At 33.7% G+C, this 15,543-nt stretch overlaps 1 protein-coding gene across 1 annotated transcript; it reads left to right on the top strand.

Annotated features, from left to right (window-relative positions):
- Positions 1-1,931: 1,931 nt before the first annotated feature.
- On the top strand, positions 1,932-10,391 carry crkl (v-crk avian sarcoma virus CT10 oncogene homolog-like). Its single transcript, XM_028824941.2, has 3 exons — positions 1,932-3,029; positions 6,066-6,525; positions 8,321-10,391. Exons 1-3 carry the CDS (start codon positions 2,719-2,721, stop codon positions 8,453-8,455), a joined length of 906 nt encoding a protein of 301 aa, XP_028680774.1. The 5' UTR covers positions 1,932-2,718; the 3' UTR covers positions 8,456-10,391.
- The last annotated feature ends 5,152 nt before the right edge of the window (positions 10,392-15,543 follow it).

The raw sequence follows: 15,543 nt of genomic DNA, 5'->3' as shown, positions 1-15,543 counted from the left end.
CTGCGTGGGTTTCCTCCGGGCGCTCCGGTTTCCTCCCACAGTCCAAAGACATGCAGGTTAGGTGGATTGGCGATTCTAAATTGGCCCTAGTGTGTGCTTGGTGTGTGGGTGTGTTTGTGTGTGTCCTGCGGTGGGTTGGCACCCTGCCCAGGATTGGTTCCTGCCTTGTGCCCTGTGTTGGCTGGGATTGGCTCCAGCAGACCCCCGTGACCCTGTGTTCGGATTCAGCGGGTTGGACAATGGATGGATGGATGGATTTTCACACATTTTGCCTTTATTGGCAATTGTTTAGGGTATGGGGACAGGTGTTAAAATGTTTTCCTATCATTACTTTCTGAAAAAAAATGGCTAAATTAGAAATGACAAGTTACTGTATGTTGGGTTGAATGGCCTGCTCTTCCCAATTTATTTCCTTGATCTTAAGTGTGTTAGCCCTTTGCGCATTACAATTAAATACAATATTTGCATATACTAATTAAATGCAATATTTAACTTACAATATTTAATTATTTTTATATTACAACATAAAAATAAAATATAACAAATATATTAAAAGGTTGAGACATACACCTTATAGCATACATTCCAGGAATTTGTGTCCCACCTATGACTGATTCCTGCCTTACACCTGTTTTTATCAGAGTGGGCTTAAGCTATGCACAACTTTGTAATGAGTATAGCCAGTACTGAAAATACAGGAATTAATGAACATTGTTGTCAATTGCTTTGTAATTAACAGTGAGCAGTCTTGAGAATAAGATTTGAAGCAAAATTAATAAAATTAATGAAGCATTGAAACACAAGTTGACAAACACGCACTCCAAAATGTCATTGTTTTAAATATGAATATAAAAAAGTGATTGATAAAAAATTCTTGACATACACTGTTTTTTTCCAGTATATTTATGACAAACCCGTTCTTTAGTATACTGAATATAAATAAAAAACATTATGCATAGACTATATAATGCAGTCATGAAACAACATCAGTAGTTTTGTGTACAGTTCTGGTCACTACGCTACAAAGACAGACATAGAAGCACTTGAAGCTGTGCAGAAGGCAGCAACCAAGTGCATCCCAGGAGTTAAGGACATGTTAGACACTGACAGTCATAATGATATATACCTGGTAAGTATTGAGCAGTCAAGAATTTGTGCTGGGACCTAATTCAGGTCTTCAGCATCATCAAAGGCATTGACAAAGTAGATCCAGCTGAATTCTTTCGGCTTAACAGTGAACCATATACTTGAGAATATCAGTGGACATTATGGGGAAGTGCATTTAGGACAGAAGCCAGGAAGCAATTCCTTATGCAAAGAGTTGTGGGAACTCTACCAGACCTGGGTTTGAACCTTGAAAAAGTGTCTGGGTGAGATATTGGGACAGCTTAGCTATTAGCCAAGCAAATGAGTGATAAATGAACTGGATGGTCTTGTCTCTTCTGTCAAATTTCTTAGGTTCCTTATTCTCCCAAATCAATTAAGCACCATTTTAAACACACAGAAAGAAATACTTATATGAACAATGATTGTGTGCAGTTTTATAACACTTTTTGCTCACGTTATCTATTTAAAATAATTTCACACAAGTTTATTACAGTATTGTTTTAAACCATACTTATTGCAACCTGGAATGAAAAACTACAAGTACTGTATATTTTGTATTTTTAGCACTCAATGCTTGAAATCTTGCTTTAAATACGAGTACTATTATTTTTAATAACTTTATTTTTTCTGGTTGAACAAAATACATGAAAAAATAAATATGAATCCTAGCCCAGTCTTTTAAAATGGACATTGTTTTCCCGCCAGTCAATGAATTCGTATGTAGCGCCATTTTGGCTCCAACTTCGCCCTTTCTTACGGATGGGACGTACTCGCAATAGTCGTTACGTAAATGAGCACGTCGAACTGTGGAAAGGTGGTGACGTGCGGACCCGCCCTCAGTCCGCCATTTCTGATTTCAATCGGGTTAGGAGCAGGATGAACTGAATATTATCTGTTACGGAACTGGTTCTGTTTTTTTTTTTTTTAACTTAACCCCGATACCAACTTTTTGGAAAAAATATTGCTTGTGAAAAGAAGAATATGCAATTTTTCTTTTTAAAGTGTGAATTGTATTTCTATCTGAAGACATTTTCGCAGGCCGCCATTTTCGCGTAGAATCTTAAGTCTGTATTGGAGCTAAAAAAAGAGCTTATTAATAAATTGCTTCCTTATTTAAACTTACAGTCAGTTAGCTTAGTAGTGGGAACGCAATCGAGGTAGATCTGGACAGAAGCAATGTGCAACCTTTTTAAAGCAATGGGGGCAGATCTGGTTAAGTAATCTATATTATCCCCCGATTATATTGTGCGCCGTGTTTCTGAAATTAAGTCCACCAGCAGTGGATGGTTCCCAAAAACAAGGGACGGTTATATGTGAAGGTCGCAAACTACGTCTTATTATTGCTTTTTTCTAAAACGTTAACACGAATATCTTGTGTATGTGGCTTTAGGGGGACAGCAGAATGAACTAAAGTGGATTCCGGACATTCTGGAAGAAACGTGCTGGCGAAGGAGAATCTTAGGAAGTTTCGCTGTGTCACCGACCCTGAAAGTTGCTTGAATTAATTTTTTTTCCTGTTTTGTGAGGAGTAGCTCGGAGGGGTGAGCAGTCGCCCTGGATCTTGATGTTTTTATAGATCTTCAAGGGGTTGTCTGACACGCAAACAAGACCATGTCATCTGCGCGCTTCGATTCCTCGGATAGGTCCAGTTGGTATTTTGGTCCTGTTTCTCGGCAAGAGGCCCAGAACCGATTACAGGGACAGAGGCACGGCGTGTTTTTGGTCCGGGATTCGTCAACATGCCCTGGCGATTATGTGCTCTCTGTGTCAGAGAACTCTAAAGTGTCTCATTATATCATCAACTCGCTGCCCAACAAGAAGTTTAAAATCGGTGATCAGGAATTTGAACACTTACCGGCCCTATTGGAATTCTACAAAATACATTATTTGGATACGACGACGTTGATTGAACCAACGTCCAGGTGAGAAAGAGAATGAGAGAGAAGAGTGTTTAACTTTTTGAATGACAAGTCCAAAGTTGAATGGTAGGCCTGCGTGGTATTGCACACCATCTCTGTATCGTTTGTTCCGCTTTTAAGGTTGTTTCCTCTGCATGTATGTATGTGTATGCATCCATACAGTATTATGTATAACATGTCAATGCAAAGAGCACGCATTTATAAATTACATATGACTACCTGTATGCCTTTGTCGTCATTGTTTTGTAAAAGGAAAAAGTGGACGACCGTTAATTCTTAGCTAAGAGGGTAAAAAAACGAACACAAAGTTAAGAGAAATGAGACATAATCGGATAAGACCAACTGGGAGGACATAGTAACTTACTTTGTACTCTTTATATTATAGCTTATTCAACATACGTTTAAAAGGTCTACATGTAGTATCATAAGTGAATTAGTTTACGCGTGTATCTGTCTTTCTAAGTAAGTGGTCGTTAATTGTGATGAGGCCATCCTGGTATATACCAGTATTTTACTAATACTATTCTTTGTGATATAGATAAAAGTATTCATTTAGATATCTAATGACAAAGATCCCAACAGAGACAAAAAAATGAGGAAGTTTTTTTTTAATAACTCATCAGCTATTAGAATTCAGCCACATCGTTTGCATGTACATTTTCGTTTGCGTTTATTTAACGCAATATAGTTTAACACAAGGGTGTTGAAAGCAGTCTCCTTTTATTAAAACTGACATTTTGTGTAGAAGTGTTATTTCAACTTTTAAAATAATTGTTTACAGTAAAAAAACTTTTTTGGGCATTATAAGTTGTGTACATAATTATAAGGTTATTCTCTTGTTAGAATAATAACTGTGCTTTATCAGCAACATTACTTTCGTATTTTACCTAGATAAAGTTAAATGCCACAATTCCAGGTTTTTACATAGAAGCATAATTGTGTACATAGTAAAATAAATGCTCACACAAGAATAACTGGCACATAATGTGTTTGTTTATGCATATGCTGACTTAATGCAAAACTGAAGAATAAATGTGTGCTCAATTCATTTTTTAGAATACAATAGCATTTTAATAATACAAAAATCCAACCATTCATTTTAAATACACGAAAAGCAAAAGAAAAATAGAAAAAAGACAAAGCAAAACAAGCTTTTTAAATATATCCATCTAATATACCATGTATAACATGGACACAGGCCTCTTTAAATGTGATTTATATCAGTTCAGTGCTAAACTTCTGTCAAACTACTGAGTCGAGTTTGAATGCTGCACATTTTAAGTATGCACAGATCCCAATACAGAATATATCCTAGATTATTAGTTAAGATGTTAAATGTGTTCAAGCCATATCTCAGTTTTCTGGCCTTAGTGTAGACGGATAATCATTTGGTATATTTCACATAAAAAAAGTAAAAGGTGTCATTTTGCTTGACTTTAAACTACATAAAAAAAGTATATAACATACAGCGTATTACCCAAATGAGCAATATATAATTCATTTGCAGAAATTGTCTGGTTCTGCACTAATGGATGTATTGACAGGGGGCTTGGTGAAAGAGTGTAGTAGTCATGTCGAGACATTTGTGGAAGTCGGCATCAGCAAAACCAAGGAATTTGTTATTGACTTTTGCCAGACAGGCCAAACCAGAGAGCCTCTATGCCATGTCACTTTCCAGAGAGTGGATGTGGAATTGGCGCACTGCTACAGATACTCGAGTCTCTACCTCTGTGACAAGCAGGATTAACCTAAAAGAACAGAGGAACTATACAAGAGAGGATAGAGTAAGCTGTTTTTCATTTTAGGAAACTACATTCCTTTAATGTCAGTAGAAATCTTTTACGTTTTCTTTAACACTGATAGCCAGTGTGTTTTTTTTCCTGTGCTGTTGAGAGTGGATCCAGTAACATTTAGATAAGTAAACCACATCAATAAGCTAATTTAGAAAGCAGGCTTGTACTCTTGACCCTCTTGAGGTAGTAGTGGAGAAAGGAAAAATAAAATTCATAAGTCATTATGCTTAAGGCAACATATCCCATCTCTATAATTGTATACCGATTACTTCATGCATTATAATGTATCAACTGTGACTCATTTTACTACTTTATTTGCAATTCTTGAGGATCCCTGAAGGGATCGTGGTTGTTAATTATACTTCCTGAGCTTATTTAAAAAACTAAATATCCTCTTGGGATCGTCCTTCAATATATCTAATGATATTGAATGGCCTTGGTGTTAAAAGATAGCATTGAGTCAGTCTGAGTGTCCCATCTTGTTTCTAACATAATGTATGGCATTTAATGTTTTGATACTGCTGTTTGGAAATTGGATGCTACAGTATTTATTATCTGCAGGACTATATAAAAGGGAAAAAAGGTTTGTACCCAAGATGCCAAGCTTGACAGCATCTCTTAATAACTTGGACGATAGAGATTAAGTTATGTGATTTTTTTTATATATATATATATATATATATATATATATATATATAATCTCCCTGCATTTACAAATATCACAACTCTCTTGATATATATGTATTTTTTGTTTTTTTTTTGCTTTGTGTGACTGTTTTTGCCACACTAAACTAGTATTATATATGTCTTGTGTGTTGACATGAACCCCTTCTCAAAAATAAGGTTCCTTTGACTGCCTGGTATATTTTAGTGAAAATAATTCCGAAACAATTGTGAACTTGTGTTTAAGACATGTACAATGCACAATAAATTGCATCAGAGTGTGGTGCATTTTATTGTTTTTAATTGCTTCACTTAGATTTTCTTTTTTTTGCATACTAAAACATTAATTTCCTAAACTCAATTATTCTACCTCAGGAACATATTCCGATTTAAACTGATTTATGAACCCTATGCAGTATTTTAAATTTACAGGTAATAACTAGAGCAAAGTAGAAGCTTAAAATAAGCTGCTGTCGTGATCTCATTCAGGAGATTTGTCTGTTAAATATGGTGAGTGATTGTGTGTCTGTTATATATGGTGAGTGATTTTTGCTGGAGTAAATGTGTATATTTTTAATTTTAGGTACCCCAATCCAAGTGTAATATCCAGCCCAGCACCTGTTATGGGCCCACCAGAAGAGAATTTGGAGTATGTTAGGACTCTGTATGATTTCACTGGGAATGATGCAGAGGATCTTCCCTTCAAAAAAGGAGAAATCCTTGTAATTTTAGAAAAACCTGAAGAGCAGTGGTGGAGTGCCCGCAACAAGGAAGGCCGAGCAGGCATGATTCCTGTGCCATATGTAGAGAAGCTTGTTAGACCTCATCAGCATCAGTTTCATGGTAATAGGAATTCAAACAGCTATGGTATCCCTGAGCCTGCACATGCCTATGCTCAGCCACAGACACCTTCACCTCTGCCACCAAATACACCAGGAGCTGTCATAAATCCTCTGCCTTCTACCAACAATGGACCGGTCATGGCTAAAGCTATACAAAAACGAGTGCCATGTGCATATGACAAGACAGCATTGGCACTAGAGGTAAGTTGGTGCCAGTTAATCTTGCTAGTTTGTTATTTAATAAAGAACCCATTCTGTTATGGTTCAGTTAAAGTAATTTTCAAATTTACGCTGCTTTTTTTTTTTTTTTAAACTAAAAATGGATATAGACAACTAGAATTAAATCTCAAATTATTATTTGCTTTAGTTATCCCTTTGAGTTAAACATAAATGAAGAGGAATAACTGAATTTAAAGAAGAAGACAGTAATTTGGTTTGCTTTTTAAAATCTGAACAGAGTATAAACCTTTGAAAATATTGATAAAGAGGTCAGTTGTTTCATTTACTTTAGGGTAATTTAATCAAATGAAGATAGAAAATACTGTATATTAAAGTTCTCTTTTTTTTGTTTTTCAACATTTGGATATGTATTATATTGATTTGTGACTGAATTGTTACAGTATGATATATAATATGAGTGATATGAACTGGTATGTCAGGCAAAGTTGTATCTTTTGCTGCCTGGGTGGCTTGACTAAGTTCAGTATTGAAGTCAGTTTCAGAATATTTTAATTTTCTGTGCATTTTATAGATTCACGGGTTTATTGTCACATTATTTTGTAAGGTGCCAGTTCTTGTAATGATAATGGGGCAATTTTAACTTATATATTTTGTGTGTTTTAGTTTAATTAACACTAACTTATATCAATCACAGTTGTAGCTGTGTATAGAGGAATAAGACAAAAATCCTAAAATGTTTTTGTTTTCTAATTTAGGGATACTATCATTATAATGTAGTTGTTTGTGAGGACATTTTCATTTTTGTTTTAGATATATTAAAAGTTTTTTCATTCTTTATTCATGTAGTTCAGTTAGTCTAAGTTTTTCATTCATTCACACAACCAGAAAATGTTATTTTTGTGTGAATAGGTTTTATTGAAAGAAAGGTACGTTTTGTACCATTTCTTTTTTGTAAGAAGTAGTAGATTCACTTTGGCACTTAAATATTTTTTCCTGATAACTTATCAAAAATGAGCCATATTCTATTTGTAGAATATGTTTGACATTTACCTTTGCTTTAGCTTCAAGCTTAATGAAGCATGTGAGTACCTCAGAGTTCCTACCATTATTTTGAACATTCTAAAATTCGTTGTGGGGTTGACAGATTTTTTGAGTGTAATCAGTTAAATTTCTAGTTCTGTTTCAGGTTTTGTTTTATGATACCTCATTATTTATCATTTCTTGCTAATGAGCATAGTAGATGGCTTTGGCTATGAGAAAATTCATTATCATCTACAACTCTACAGAAAGTGTGAACTATAAAGAAGAAAAAGAAAAAACTATTGACAGCTTTGTCTAAAATACAAATATTGCTTAATTTTGTGCAAAAGTACATTTCTCGACAGAAATTATACATAGCAGCACCAAGCCATTCCTTGTGACTTGCTGAAATACCTGTGCTTATATTCAAGGTCAAGTTGGAGAACCTTTTTCCTGCAGTAAAACAGCATGACTTTGATAGTGAAGGGTATTTAACTTTGAATTTTGAATGAATGTATTAGTTAAATTTATTTTAAAATATCTTCATATTCAATGACCTAGAATCCCCAGAAAATAACTTCCAAGACAGTAATTGTTTTTGTATTCCAGTGTTTTGTAAAAATAAGTAATGTGTCCATTATGAATACATTAAAAAAAAAAATTACACTTTTTAAAAGTGTTTGTATTGCAACTTATTTTCTATAAAAACAGGAATGGTACTCCACCTTCAAATATGGATGGTGGTATTTGTAGTATGTATGTTAACATATACTTCTTTCTCTTATCCCACATTCAGGTTGGAGACATTGTAAAAGTAACAAGGATGAACATTAGCGGGCAGTGGGAAGGTGAAGTGAATGGTCGAAGAGGTGTTTTTCCCTTTACTCACGTGAAAATAATTGATCCCCAGAACCCAGAAGATGGCGAATGATGAGAATGTGGAGGTGCTAATTTTAAATGAACAGGGATAACCTGTACTGTTGCCTGGCTTCGTTATTTGATGGTTCCCTGTATCATGCTCACACTGCACTTCTGTCTGCAGAAAAAGAAGAAATATAATTAATATTATCTGCTGCAATAGCTGGGATTTATTTCTGACTTCTGAGCTCTGCCTATAGACTGCGATTAACCCCTTTTTCCTGTTTTGATTTACTTAAATGAAACTGAGTTTACCAAGAACTGTTTATTTTAAAATGTTTTATGAGAATGTCTTTTTGTTGGCTGTAATGCTGAGCCATAAAATTGATCTGCTGGGTTATTTTGGAATTAAGACTTCAATCAGTAGTGTTTTTAAGAAGCACCTTTTAACTTTCTATTATGAAAATCGAGACATAAACGACTTACAAAGACTGGAAAAAATTTCTCTCTTTGTATCCCTTGTCTCTCAATACATCTCTCATCTTACTCAGCACGCCACAAAGAATCCATATAGATAGGCAGGTGGCCATAAATCTGATTAAAACTTACTGTATTGTTGAGTTCAACAACGTTTAATATAGTCCATTTTTGGCATGGTTTCAGATGTGCCTGATGCATAGTCACCCTCATGAATAGTGAGTAAAATGCCATATAATCCTGTTTACATCCATCGTTTCCTAAAGAAAGTCTGTCAAGTATCGACAAAACAGCTTTAAAATGTTCTGCATTTTTGTAGGCTATTTTATCTTTGCAACAGTCTCAGTAAGGCTAGCTAAGTGTAACATTTATGTTGTAGTAGCAGCTTAAGAGATGTAGGGTAGACAAAGATAATTAGAGAAAATTAAATTGCATTAGTGCTTGGTGCAAAAAATGTTGAAAGGGAAACACTTCAACAATGTTTTCTTGGCTGATAATGGATATGAAAGATGTCTGTATGTAACTGATTTTTCCTGCATGCATGTGTTAATGTGTAGACATCAAAGAATACATGGCACGGTGACTGGAAGCAAGATATTGCACATTGTCATTAGAACTGTAATCTGTCATTTGAAGAGTTGAATATTTTATTTTACAACCTGTCATCATTCTTACCAAAGTTACAATCTGTGTGTTTCTTTTGAGTTATAGAACTACCTTAAGAAAGTGGGGGGGGGGGGGGGTGCCTAGATTCTTACTTTAGTAGATTTATGACTGACAGCTTTATTAAGCATTTGCAGTCACAAGGTGGGGTTGTCAAAATCTGCAAATCTAGCCCAATCACCTCAACTGTACTTTGTTTCTTTTTTTTGGATCTTTTTGTATTTCTTCCTTTTGTGAAAGTGTTTCCCTTTTAAAACATTGTGCTACTACTTTTGTTTTAAATGTACACATAGCTCTATATTTTAGAGAGTTGTGTACAAGAAATTTGTTTAAACGGGGAAAAGTGGCCTCTGCTGTGGCATTCTTAGCATTACTGTTCAAAAGTTGGATACAAGCAGCACTTTTTGCCATGTAATTTGATTAAAGCTTATTTTGGTTCCTTTTATAGAATCTTTGGGATGGTAGTTTCTCTTCCTGTGTTAAATTAGGCTTGACTTTTAACCCTCTGAATCTAAAATAATCAGAACTACTGGCCTTTAATATTTCAAGTTACATATAAACTACATAATAAAGGTAGTTGAAAACATTTGCGATACAAGTGAAATTAGGGGTTATGTGCAAGCTTAGAGTTTTTTTTTTTTTTGTTTTGTTTTGTTTTTTTTTTTAAATTTAATAACAGTATTAAAGTTCTTGTATTCATTATTTAGGGTACCTTTAAAGTGTCCATGTATTTTCTTATTTTATTAAACAAATTAGTGCCTTTTATTTTCTTATGCCATTTACACGTGTAACATGTCACTTGGTTTAAACCAGTGCTGAATGGACTCGTGATGTACAGTGCAAGCAAATAAAATTTAAATTGACACAAAGCCTTAATGTTCAAAGTTTTTTTTTTTTTTTTTTTTTTTCATATTTTCATCATTCATTTACCTATGGGAGATTATACACATAAACTTAACATCAGTTTTTCTGTTATTCATTGCATAGTACTCAGTGGCCAGATCTCCCCGAAGAAGTATATTTTTGTAACAAAAGACTAAAGAACATCTTAGGACTGTTGGTTATGCACTGCAAAATATGAAAGGGTTATTTCCCTACACTTTTTACTACTACAAAGTTGATTTATGTCAACCTTTTCATTATGAATTAAACCTTTAACATGCTACTATTGCCAGCATTCAGTTTTTTCCAGGAAGCTATGTTTCCTTTAATGAACAGTGCTGTTGGCTACTTGTATATTTTTTTGGCTCTTAAAGCTGAAATAATTCTTTGCTTGTTGAAGAGAGTATAACATATCATTTTGCTCTGCTTCACGTTAACATGAGCAGAACAGTTAGAAGTGATAATTTTGTGTTTTTGAAAACATAGTATGATTGGTTTAATAACTTTTAATAGTCAATAGGTGAGATTCCTTTCATATTGCTTAATGAAAATGAGTAAATTCATTTTTTTGACAGACTTTATACACAGTATGTTTCTTTTTGATAGGGGGGGGATTTTTTTTTTCCAAAACAAACAGTTCCTTCTTTGTTACTCACTTCAGTTTTCATGTAAACATTTACTTTTTGTTCTAGACTATTTATAGACCTTAAAGTATTGTGGGGAAACAGTAATAGGTGTGGTTGATTGGTGTGTGGAAATTTTGTACTCATTTTACATTAATATAAATAATAAAAACATTCAATCATTTTTTTTATATGGAAATAGAGTATATGTTAAAAAACCACTATTACTGTTCAAAAAATTTTTCTGGTATGTGTTAAGTGACAGTTATAAAATATACATATTATACCTCCATAATTTACATCATTTCATATTTAATTGCAGACGTCTGCAAGATTAGTTTTAAGTGGCCTAACATACACATGAACAATGTTTAAAAGGGAGATCTTAATCTTGAAAGTGTATGTGGAAGGAAAAAAAAAAAATTGTTTAGCAAATAATTTAGTGCTTGCAAGTTCATAAAGCAAGATGATATGCTTTGCAGCATGCTGTATGTAAGCCTACTGAAGTGTTTGTGCCTTTAGTATACGGAAAGGTCTAGAATAGTTTTTAAAACTCAGTCACCATAACCTGTTTAAGTTTTTTTTTTTGTTTTGTTTTTTTTGTACAGTGAACAAAAAATGGACTAAGATCATAATTAAATTACACTTATTAAAAGATATTTTTTGATAACTGACTTAAGGATTAGATACATTAATTTCCAGCACATATCAATAACCTGTAATAAAAGCAATATATATTTATAACACAAGCAGAAGCTAAAACGGTGATTAGAAATTATTTTTTAAACTATTTGGACAATGAGGCTTAATGTTTTCCTTTAGTTGTTTTGCTTGTAGTGAAATTAACATTTGAAAGCATCTTTTGGAAAGTTGAAGCTTTCAAATTGAACTGTATTTAAACTAACATATTTAACTGCTTTTTCTGAGCAGATTTCTTTGCAACATTTGGCATTTTCAACCTTTACAGTATAATGCCAGTGTTGAATTTAGTCTGGTATCAGTTTGTGAAATTTTGCAGTATATGCCTCATGACATTTTTTGTCAGTTCCACATAGGCCACTGTTACTGCTTCAGAATAATATTTTACATGTTCAATATGATGAGGTCCACATTGTCCTATTCTAATTGAGTAGTAATTTGTCCAAATTTGCAGTCCATCTTTTGACTGCATAATTTTATTTACATGCACTTACATAACCAGAATAACAACATTAATAACCCAGTCATGGCAGAAACTTGGTTTCTTAAAAATCAGCATTTACATGGACAAGTAATCTTCTGGGGTTCTTTGTTAAAACACTCAGACATCATTAAACAGACTTAAACATCATTTGCTACCACTGTGAATCAGAAAATAAGAATGATACCTGAAAATTTCCTTCTGTTTTATAAAAGTGTTTATACAAATTGATGCTTTATTAATAGGTTCATGTTACCAGATTGCACTTGGAACAATGTTTTCTGTGTGATTGAGCTCTGCAAAGAAACACGCATACATGCTATTTCCCTTATACCCACTGTTGCTGAAATGAGATAAGTATTGTGTAATTGAACTGCACAACTCTCGCTGCCTCAGGAAAGCGGAAAACATCTTAAAAGACTCCTCACACCCCGCTCATGACAATGATAATGAAGATATTCTGATAGGTTACCCATTACTTTAAAAAGTAATTGGACTACGTTACCCTACTGCTGTCGATTGTATTGCTGAGTGAAGCACTGTACATTCACTTCATCAACATAACTTGAACAATTTCTGAAATATTGAGACCGATTATTTCAGTCAGAAGAAGGACAAGTTTGCCTGTAGGAATGCTGTGGAAATTTTTGATTTTTGTGGATGCTTCCACCCAAGGTAACTTAAAGCATGTGCGAAGCAAATGCATGCACAGGCTGGCAGAGTGCAACGGACATATATGCGCAGACTATAAATCCTTAGCTTAACCCTTTAGTTTACCTTGTCCATAAACAGGTTATTCGCTGAGAAATCTACTCCTGTTAACCAGGTTTATCACATGTGAATAACAGTAATTCTCTAACTGGAATAAGAGTTTACATGACATTTTAGAAATTAGGTTTCTGTGAGTAACTGGGTTATTGAAGCAAATGCATGCATGTTTAACAGGCTGCTAGCAGTCAAAGTGCGTCATCATTTGTTAACTGACTTTCACAGCATAAACATGCTTTAGCTGGTATATGGTGCTTTTTTGGGGGGGGGCTACCTAAGATTTTTAATCCAATAAGAGTAGTACATTTTATTTATATTCCACCTTCATGACTGTACTAAGTAAAAAAAGTAGTTCAATAATTGTGTTGAAACTAAACAATAGTGAAGGGATAAAATCCTAAATTTGGCATCACAGTTCTGTGCAATCAATTATTCTCATTCCCACAACTATTAACATCATTTATGTAGAAACTAACCCAAACTTCTTGAAAAATAACTTACAGAAACAAGTCCTTTAGTCCTATATTTTGGAAAATATTAAACTGCAACATACAAATAAAGAATCAAATTGAACCGTTTATTTTGTATTTTCTTAACTGCCATTTATGAATTGTATTGACCTTTCAGCCATTGCATGCCTGAAGGAAAGTGTGCAAGCCTCTTTTAAACTACATTTTAAGCTGATTTTTAACAAATTTAAGTAAACTGTTTGAATTTAAATTTACCAAAAATCAGTTCCTTAATCTTTTAACTAGGAAAATATTAATATCTTTCTAAAAGAAAAAAAATATTTGGTATCCACTATAACCATAATAGTGATTGGAGAAAGGGTGGACTGGTCAGTCCAGTTCATCATATTACCCCTTACTAGGCATGCTGCAGTACCAGATTTTTTGTATCTGATACAAATAATATTGAAAGTTTGATACTCGATACCTATTTGATACAATGACAAAAAAAAAAAACAAAATCCCATTCAATAGCTTTTTATTAAATGTGCTTTCATTACTCAAGGAACAATATTGTGCATGTAATAAAAATAAAATAGCAGTACTTATAGTAACAACAGTTTAAAATAGAGATATCAATCAAGTAGGCACACAACTATCATTTAAGTAAACTAGTAATGGCAATAATGAATATTAAAATACAATGTAGGACTTAAATTTTAATGTGTCCATGAACAGGCAGTGTGCTGTAGTGTTTAAAACTTTGGACTTCAAACTCTGAGGTTGTTGGTTCAAATTCCACTACTGACACTGTGACCGTGAGCAAGTCACTTGATCTGCCTGTGCTCCAATTGGAAAACCAAAAGAAACGTAACCAATTGTTTAATAAATGTAAGTCACCTTGGATAAACATGTCGGACAAATAAGTAAATACAAATAATAACAAACAAGGGGGAGGCTACCTGAATTGTTACATGCACATTTTATTTTTCTCTCCAGTAACTGAAAAATAATGTTTAAATTCTGTTGAATAAATTCTAAGATAATTCAAGCTATTGTAAACAAACTGTTTAAAACTTTTTTTAACAACATTCTTTTTCGAGGATTACTCTATTAGGTTTGTGACATTTCCTATTTTAATATTTATATTGTCATCGTTGGCTGGTTAAAAAACGTATGAAAGAATAAATTTTAATAGATGAGTCAAATTAGTTCAAATTTTAGAAACAACAAAATTGTGCTACTTTGTCAAAATTGGTCTTTGGTTTTTCCTTCATATGACCCTCCTTTAAGGTGTCTTTGTGTACAATTACTCCATTATTTCAGAATGCTTTGAAAACCACCTTTCTTGTGCTGTTTTTAAAGCATTTTATGTGAGAAATTCGACTTTATTATTGCATATGTCAGTGTATATATCCGAGTGACATTCCCTGTAATTAATTTATCTTAAAGAAATACTCCACCCAAAAGTTTTTAATTTTATTTTTGCTGTTATTTACCCCATGAATTTTGTAATGATGGATGCTGAAGAACTGAAGATCCAGTTGTTGAGAATTCTTCAGTCCAAAAGCACAGCACCTTTCCTGTTTATGTTGTATGCCATTTTTTCCGGAAGTATTAATATTTTAGCAAAAAATGCATGCACTTTGCACGTCTTGTGTATATGAATGGATAACAGACTCGTGGATTATGCAACACTAGTTACGTGTGAATCCTCCCCCCATGACGTTATTCACATTGTTTGCTGTTGTACAGCGCTGGTCACAATTGGGTCCCATACTACTAGAGTATTTTACGTATTTTCTCCACAAAACCACCACTACAAACTGCATGGAGTAAGTACATGTAAAATAAATCATTTCGTATGGAGTATTCCTTTAAGCATTCAACTCTATGACATATGTTTTTACTACACTTGTCACACCTTAGGGGTTATACTCATGAACATTAGTTTACGTTCAAAAACCAAACAAATGTACAAACTTAGCACTTACACATTCATATTTAATAAAAAAAAAAGTGTAGTTTTGGCAGTGCTGCTAACTGCATGTCTTGGCGATTGTGTTTCTGTTTCTAAGGCATGTGTCATATTTAATAGGGAGACATGCTGTGATTTGAA

The sequence above is a fragment of the Erpetoichthys calabaricus genome, chromosome 18 (assembly GCF_900747795.2).
Source record: "Erpetoichthys calabaricus chromosome 18, fErpCal1.3, whole genome shotgun sequence".
In the NCBI taxonomy this organism is placed as follows: Eukaryota; Metazoa; Chordata; class Cladistia; order Polypteriformes; family Polypteridae; genus Erpetoichthys; species Erpetoichthys calabaricus.
This window is presented reverse-complemented; position numbering and strand designations above follow the sequence as displayed.

Bases quoted from the DNA above. Each gene is read 5' to 3' on its own strand.
- crkl (XM_028824941.2), top strand. From the start codon at position 2,719: ATGTCATCTGCGCGCTTCGATTCCTCGGATAGGTCCAGTTGGTATTTT. The intron at 3,030-6,065 runs GTGAGAAAGAGA...TTTTAATTTTAG, and splicing joins TTGATTGAACCAACGTCCAG to GTACCCCAATCCAAGTGTAA. The intron at 6,526-8,320 runs GTAAGTTGGTGC...TCCCACATTCAG, and splicing joins AGACAGCATTGGCACTAGAG to GTTGGAGACATTGTAAAAGT.